General features: G+C 33.6%; 1 protein-coding gene across 5 annotated transcripts in view; it reads left to right on the forward strand.

Annotated features, from left to right (window-relative positions):
• Gfat2 (glucosamine-fructose-6-phosphate aminotransferase 2) overlaps nt 1–6,257 on the forward strand; it is a 20,348-nt gene extending 14,091 nt beyond the window's left edge. For 4 of the 5 annotated variants that reach the window (XM_018520828.1, XM_018520829.1, XM_018520830.1 and 1 more), the window contains 7 exons: nt 3,865–4,022; nt 4,099–4,338; nt 4,419–4,617; nt 4,768–5,012; nt 5,092–5,247; nt 5,324–5,452; nt 5,573–5,818. In XM_018520828.1, coding sequence (XP_018376330.1) covers nt 3,865–4,022; nt 4,099–4,338; nt 4,419–4,617; nt 4,768–5,012; nt 5,092–5,247; nt 5,324–5,452; nt 5,573–5,818 — 1,373 coding nt within the window. Of the gene's footprint in view, nt 1–3,864; nt 4,023–4,098; nt 4,339–4,418; nt 4,618–4,767; nt 5,013–5,091; nt 5,248–5,323; nt 5,453–5,572 lie in introns of all 5 variants that reach the window. The other variant, XM_018520827.1, reaches the window with a different exon arrangement.
• The last annotated feature ends 2,609 nt before the right edge of the window (nt 6,258–8,866 follow it).

Here is an 8,866-nt window from a genome sequence, read left to right on the forward strand (position 1 = left end):
AAATGTAAAGTATTGTGTCAATTATTTAACATTACTAATTCGTTAATAAATAACACAAGACGAATGAGTTACTTTAACTTAAAATTTAGAGTGGATCTTCTGGGACATGTAAAAAGTATTAAAATTAACATTTTCTTTTTTACTGTGTATATAATTCAATGTGTAGGGGAGAGTGGTGTCGGTTGAAACAGAGGGTCAATTGTAACATTGACCGCAATAGCTGTATCTATTGACGAAAGGCTGAACTGCATGCACGGTTGCATACCGTTAACAGACATAAGTCATTGACGAAAAATTGAGTGGCCATTCGCAAGTGCAAACGTAGCAGCACCTATTTTTGTTAAATCAAGGTTAGATTGTAAACTTTGTTACCCGCCATTATTTTAGTGCAACTCGTTCCACAACAATTTGTAATACGACGATACTGTGTGATATGAATATATGAATATCAAGCTTTTTGCAGTAAGGTATATATCAATTCAATTTATTGTTTACATGTAAGTTTAATGGGTATAAAATCGAAACAAGCGGCGGTGGTTGCAAAAGTAACAATCACAGTAGTGTCGATTGTAACATGAGTAATTATTTAGAAGACGTTCCTCATCATCAATTTCAATGAAATTATGCTCACATTCGAAGCGTTTTTGCATGAAACGAAAGAATCTGGCAGTAAAATGTTGTGCTCAGTCCGACGAAGTGAGATATTAATCATTAAAGTTAACTGTTGTTAGGTTATGAAATCTGTCACAGCGATGGTATAAAGGGTTACACAAATTTTCTATTTTATAAACATAAATTCATTGCTTTAAAAACAAATTCTCTGCTGTAAAAACAAAAATTATATAGAAAATAATTTGTTTATTAGCATAGTGTTGATTATCATATGGATATATTCACAATGTTTTTGTGTTACAATCAACACCCTGGGGTGATACAATTGACACCACCGCGGTGTCAATTGTAACAAGTTGCGGCGATGCCATTAATGATAAATATCATTTATAATTTGTTACTTTTTTAAATTGATGTTTCGGTTTTTGAAGAAGCTTCACAAATGGTTATCGAGTTAAAGCAGTCTGTTAGATGTGTTGCAAAGAAATTCAACATTTGCCATGTATCGTTGAATAGGTTTATGAAAAAGAAGTTGACTGGAGAAACTGTTTCAATAGGTTATCGTCCACATAATAAAATTTTTTCGGACATGCAAGAAAAAATGCTTGTTGAATATTGTACAGAAGCGTCATCCTTCTATCATGGACTTTCGACTACAGATTTGCGAAAACTTGCCTACAATTTTGCAAAAGAAAACAAACTGAACTTTCCGGAAAAGTGGGCTTCTACTGGGTATGCCAGTAAAGATTGGTATATAGCTTTTATGAAGAGAAATCCACAATTATCCTTACGTAAGCCTGAAGCAACAAGCCTAGCGTGTGCTATGAATTTTAATAAAGCTAATGTCAACAAGTTTTATGATAACTTAGCTAATGTTATGGATCGTTTCAAATTTGAAGCACAGAACATTTATAATGTGGATGAAACCGGCATTACTACTGTCCAGAAGCCTACTAAAGTTATTTCTGTGAAAGGGACAAAACAGATTGGTTTTGTTACTTCACAAGAGCGCGGGACATTAGTTACACTCTGTATTGCTGTAAATGCAGTCGGCAATTCAATTCCGCCCTTATTTATATTTCCGCGTAAGAACTTCAAAGATTATTTTATCAGAGATGGGCCTTCAGGCTGTATTGGAACTGCTAATAAATCCGGATGGATGCAGGAGGATGAGTTTATTATGTTTATAAAGCATTTTGCAAAGCATACACGACCAAGTGAAACCAATAAAGTTCTGTTATTGTTAGATAATCATTCCTCGCATTTATCTATCCAGCTAATTAACTTCTGTCGAGAGAATTACATCACTCTGCTATCTTTTCCACCACATACATCGCACAAATTGCAACCATTAGACAGAACCATTTTTGGTCCCTTCAAAATGCATTATAACTCAATGTGCGATCAATGGATCCGCAACAATCCTGGAAAAAGAATAACGATTTACGATTTACCAAGCATAGTTAAAACAGCTATGCCACTTGCTGCGACGCCAGCAAATATTATGTCTGGATTTGCTTGCACTGGTATATGGCCCTTCAATGATCGTATTTTCAGAGAAGACGAATTTGCTCCATCGTTACCAACCGACGTGCCTATGAAAACACAAAATGAAGATGCTACAAATTTTACAAGTCAAGACAATGACAATCCAAATGCGTCCACAGTTGCCGATCTTTTACAATTAAGTACTTCACAGTCATCAAATGTTATAACACAAATCTTCCGTTCTCCAAGTGATATAAAACCATTACCGAAAGTTACACAAACAAAAGGGAAACAAAAGAACAACAGACAGAGAGGTAAGACATCAATTTTGACGGATTCGCCTGAAAAAGAGGCAATAGAAGAAAAAAAACGCATTAGTGATTTGAAGAAGGATAAAAAAAAATTAAATTTAATAAAGAAACAAAAAAAATCAATTAAAAAACCAGTGAAAGGAACATGTTCAAGAAAGTCATTTGAGACGAGTAATGTTAGTATCGAAGAAAATGAAGATATTTGTTTGGTCTGCAATGGGTCTTATAAAGAAAGTCAAGAAGATTGGCTTCAGTGCACAGAATGCAGGAAATGGGCACATTCAACCTGTGCATATAACGATCGATTTTTCATTTGCTTTAATTGTTTGAACGACTGAATATTATTCATCATTAACAACAACAAATACTTTTATTTTCAATGTTTGAAATCTGACAGTTATTTTTCTGTATTTATTTTATTTTTTGTATTTTTTCAATGTTGTTTATTAGCATAGTGTTGATTTTCATATGGATATATTCACAATGTTTTTGTGTTACAACCAACACCCTGGGGTGATACAATTGACACCACCGCGGTGTCAATTGTAACAAGTTGTGGCGATGCCATTAATGATAAATATCATTTATAATTTGTTACTTTTTTAAATATCTATTAAGTTGAAATTAATGCCAAAGGATATATTTGTTTTCATAAAAAATTTCAATTTTTTCTTATTTATAATAAATTGGTTAGCTGCAAAAAAAAATATTTTTTTGTTACAACCGACACCACTCTCCTACAGTTCACTTTTAGCGAAGTTCTTATAGCAGTTGATTAGATTTAGAGCTAGTAGTAATTTATGAACTCATAACTTAAAACTATTAATTTATAAATCAAAAAAGAAAGTGACATTTTATTATCTGTCATAATGGGGCATACGAAAAATGTATTCTGATAGAATGCAAAAAAGAAAAGTCACATTGTTTCTCGTTTCTGACATCATAATTCGATGTAATTGCAATGAGAAAATAGAAGTTATAACATAAATTTAGTACAACTATAACAATAATTGAGAGAAAATTACTAATTAACTGTTTTTAATTATATTTATCTTAAATATTTTAGATATCAACTTTGATTTTTTTTATCACTAACACTGGTGCAAAATGAACAATTACTACTCGCAATAATATATGTAATATAAAATTTTTATGTATAATGTATAGAAAAATATTATATCCTGATATATAATATCCCCCTGGTTTTGTATTGCATACGAATGGTTTTTTATCAGCCTTTATTTAATATATTTCTTTTACTCATATTTATTATATTCTGAGAAATTTTTTGATAAAATGGAGAGTTCTGTGTAGCAGAATCTCATTCCGTTGTATAATATTGTCTTCAATAGTGCATTGTAAAAATCAAAAGTTGCAAAAAAAGTATTTTATTATTAAAATAAATTTTTTAAATATTTTCATAAAATAAAACAAAGACTCAATCTTTGCGCAGATCATCGTCCGCATGGCAGAAATCCAGAACTCCCGGTCATGCCGCGTAGCGAGAGCACATCCGAGTTTCAACCTCTTGAGGATAAAGAGGTCGAATATTTCTTCGCTTCCGATGCGAGCGCAATAATCGAGCATACAAATCGCGTGATATTCTTAGAGGTGCGATTTGACACCGAATTTTATACCGAATTTTAGACAAAATCATCAAAAGTTATCTTATGCGTTATGTCGATAGGATGACGATGTGGCGGCTGTTAAAGAAGGCGCGCTGAGTATTCATCGTCTTCGTCGTTGCATGGACGATCCTCACGCTCGTGAGATTACGACACTGAAAATGGAGATTCAGCAAATCATGAAGGGCAATTACGACTACTTCATGCAGAAGGAAATTTTCGAGCAACCAGAGTCGGTGGTGAATACTATGAGAGGACGTTTGAATTTTCAAGACAACTCAGTCACCTTAGGCGGAATTAAAGTATCGTCTTATTAACGATTTTTCGTAAGTGTTTCGGGGGAAAAGAGTTTGATATTAAAAAGAATACTTTTTCCGCACAGGATTACATTCCTGAGATCAAAAGATGCAGACGTCTTATGTTAATCGGTTGCGGTACGAGCTATCATTCTGCCATAGCTACGCGACAGCTTCTTGAGGAACTGACAGAATTGCCAGTGATGGTTGAGCTTGCATCTGACTTTTTGGATCGTAATACCCCAGTCTTTAGAGACGACGTCTGCTTCTTTATTTCTCAATCAGGTAAGGCAGAAATATAATGTAAATAAGAAAAACAAATAAATAAGAAAAAATTTAAGTTTGACAAATAATATCGTTTTAACGATATTAAAAATTACTGAATTGTATATACACAAACACAAAATGGAGTTATTGTTATTTTTATAACGATAGGCGAGACAGCTGACACATTAATGGCACTACGTTATTGTAAAAGCCGCGGAGCTCTTATCGTGGGTATAACTAATACAGTTGGTAGTAGTATCTGTCGTGAATCTCATTGTGGAGTGCATATCAACGCTGGTCCCGAGATCGGTGTAGCAAGTACGAAAGCTTATACCTCGCAATTTATCTCGCTTGTAATGTTTGCACTGGTAATGAGCGAGGACAGAATTTCTCTTCGCGCGAGACGCTTACAGGTACATTCACATCCAGGGTATTGTACTTTTTATTTTTAATAAAATGTAATTAAATCTTACGCACATTTTTGTTACGCAGATTATCGAAGGATTAAAAAATCTCGATAATCTTATTCGCGAAGTATTGAAGCTCGATGATAAAGTGAAGGAGCTAGCCAAATCTTTGTTTCAACACAAGTCCCTATTGATCATGGGCCGTGGATACAATTTTGCTACGTGCATGGAAGGTGCACTCGTAAGTAGGCGATAAGAAGCGATAATAAATTTCTTTGTAATTAACGTTATTATGACTAATTCATACATATTTGCAGAAAGTAAAAGAATTGACATACATGCACAGTGAAGGAATTATGGCCGGTGAATTGAAGCATGGTCCGTTAGCTCTCGTTGACGATTCTATGCCGGTAATTATGATTGTAATGAGAGACCCAGTGTACGTGGTAAGTTTAATTGAGCAAGTTTTTAATATCCGGCTGCTCTCAATAATATAATAGGCGAGGAATTTCAAAGAAATATAGGAACGTGGCATATGTCTCTCAATTCAATAATTTATTTTATAGAAATGCATGAATGCACTTCAGCAAGTTACCGCGCGGGACGGTAAGCCCATTGTTATCTGCGAGGAAGGGGATGAGGAAACGAAGGCTTTTGCCGATAGAGCTCTCGAGATACCTAAAACCGTCGATTGCCTGCAAGGAATTCTCACCGTCATTCCCATGCAGTTATTGTCTTTCCACATAGCGGTTTTGCGTGGTTGTAACGTTGATTGTCCGAGAAACTTGGCGAAATCAGTCACGGTTGAGTAAAGATCGAATGGATTGTTCCATGAAATTCTTTGGGATTACACAAATTTGCTAACGTGATTGCTATAAATTTTTCTTAAGCTATACGAGAGTTATGGATAGAGAAGATAAGTAATTATAAATATCGGGGAAATTAATAATTGAATAAAACACACACGCGCAACCGGCGTCAGAGGAGAATACGTTTTTATCTTTTAAATCTTATTAAATTCATTTAACTCGTATTGCTTATTCGCGATTTAAATTTATATGACGCTTGATAATTGTTTTATCAAAGCAAGAAGATAATACAAAAAAATAATAATTAGAAACGTATGTCAAGTCCTTTTTCAGAGATGACGAATCAATTAAGGATTTGCTCATATGTCTTTCATCAATATTATGTTGCGCAATATTGATTAATGCAAACATTTCTCTTTGACAAGAGTAAAAAAGAATTCTTAATATATATGATTTCAATGCATTTAATATACATATTTTAACTCTCATAACATTTAGTGTAGTTTTTAAATATAATTGTCGATTAATCAATGCTTTTGATAGGATATGACGCGATACACAGTGTAATTTTTTTCTTGATCGAGTTAAATTTAGAATTATAACAGAAATTTTCGTATTCGATAATTATTATATTTAATGGATAATACGTGCGACATAGAAATGTAAGTACGTATATACACGTACATGTATACGTGTATGCGATAAATACCACAAGATATGTCTAAATGAATTTTTAGCACATACGAGACAGACAAATTTTCCGTTTTTACACAAAACTTTACACATTCAAGACGAAACAGAGATTATTATCTCGTTTTATCTTTGAACGGCGATTAATGTATTATACACAAATATGCAATAGTGGTTTTTTTAGGACACGTATTTTTTTGATAAATCTATGTCACAAGTTTGTAAATTTAATCAAAAAATATATAATTACTACTTGATTTATATACAATAAATTTTTCTTTAAAACAGTTAATGCTCTCATATTTTGTGATCTTATTTAATTCAAGATAATGTAGATGAGACATATATGTATAACAAATGATTGTTTATTAAAGCAGAATATTGTCGTTATAACTAAAAATTATATAAAGTATTTTTTAGAAAGAAAGTGGGAAAGGGGCAGAAAGAGAGAGAGAGAGAGAGAGAAAGAGTAAAAAAAGTTACGATGGAACTTTTACGTGCAATTATTTCCATTTTATAGAATACGACATTTTAATTTTAATTTGCGTTAAAGTAAGCGTTTAGACAAATATTTAAAATAATTATAAAAACACGAAATAATAGGATATAATAGAAAATAGGAAAAACAAAACGTATTGAAAATTATTATTTGTGAAAATTCAATGTACGATATACTAATAATCCTTTTATCTTTCTTTTAAAATTTAGAAAAAATCTAAAGTAAGAAGATACTTATTAAAATTTACATTTTCTTCAGCGTAGATTATTAAAATTTCTAGATTTTATCAGAGATGTTACACTTACCTTTCAAAATTATTAGCAGATTTAAGATTCCGATGAACATCTGATTGTTAATATTTTTATATAGAAATGCTTATTAGCATCAAACATTATTAAATTGTTCGTTAATTTAATAAAATGATATTATTACTCTGATTTTTCTCATGATTGCATTACGAAAAAATCGAAAAAAATTTCGGCGCGCAGTATACACAGAATCAGATACGTAAGTATATAAATTCACACAAATATTTAAGCATTAAGATTCGTTTTGACCGAATATAAGAATTCTCTTATTTTTAATTAGACTAATCTTTCATGTCGGTTTGAACGTGTGCCAAGGTGACGAGCAAAGCAGAGCAAAGTGACACCAAAGTCGAAGACGGTCACTTGGGTCGAACGCGCCAGTAGTAAATCTCGTGTTTACGTCCGACACGCGGACGCGCGCGGCGCGGCGCGGCGCGCGCATGCGCAGGCACAATTTGTATATCGACAAACGACGCCATAACTGCCACGGCTCTCTTGGCGGAAAACGTTTGAACGGACGACAATAATAATAACGCGTGATCTTACGGCACTAGCGCGGTGAATTCGGTTAACAATTGATTCGTCGGAATTCACGGAAATTCGATTCGACGGGAAAACCCATCGCGTTGTCGATTTCGTATCGTAACTATCGATAAAGTCCTTGAGTAAGTTATTCGGCGTTCCCGACATGATGGCTGTCGTGACATCTCGCGTGCGCGCGAAACGAATCGAATGGAACTTGGAAGAGAGCGACGAGAGTAAGCTACTTTGATTGGATTTTGGCTGTATTGAAAGTTATTGGCAGGGAATAGATGTTAAAAAACGCGGACTTGTAATTTGTGAGAAAAGATCAGGTATGTAACTCGTGATTTTCCGTGAGTTTCCGTTGCATGAAAATTGTAAGTAATGTTTAAACGATCCTTGTAATGTTATAACAAGGCAATATGTAAAATTTACATCATCGAGCGAAAATGGCTTGAAGATATAAAATTTGAACATAATCTTGTTGGCTTGCGAATCGAAACAAATGTTCGCAAATAATTAACAAGATACGAATATCATTGTATAGTTTTATATACAGGCACTTTTTAACGTGCAATAGTAATCGTGTCGCATAAATCTCAACTATGTTACAACTATATATGTACACATGTATAATGCATTAATAATTATCGAGAGGGAAAGGTTTGGGAGAAAAATCATATTTGTTCGAGTAAATCAAATCTCGTAAATGAAATCTTTATTCGGCTCTCTTAATTTTATCTGAATCAGAGAGAAATCAAAACTTTAGTCACTTTGAAGCTTTATTATAACAGGAATATGTTCTCGCTCATTAAAATTTGTACGTCTCTCGAACTTTGAAGATGTACCAAGTGAGTAAGGGAGAAAATTGAGAGATATTCGCAGTGTCGACGTTTAATTTAGACTCGGCTCCTTCGTATCGTGTTGTTTCGCGTTGTTTTGTGGGAATAGGGAATAGGGAATAGTGCAAGGGGTAAAGAAGCGCGCGGGGTCGGCGCAGTAGAGAGTATAGAGTAGTCCGCCATTATCGGC

The sequence above is a fragment of the Trachymyrmex cornetzi genome, unplaced genomic scaffold (genome assembly GCF_001594075.2).
Source record: "Trachymyrmex cornetzi isolate Tcor2-1 unplaced genomic scaffold, Tcor1.1 scaffold93, whole genome shotgun sequence".
Taxonomy (NCBI): domain Eukaryota; kingdom Metazoa; phylum Arthropoda; class Insecta; order Hymenoptera; family Formicidae; genus Trachymyrmex; species Trachymyrmex cornetzi.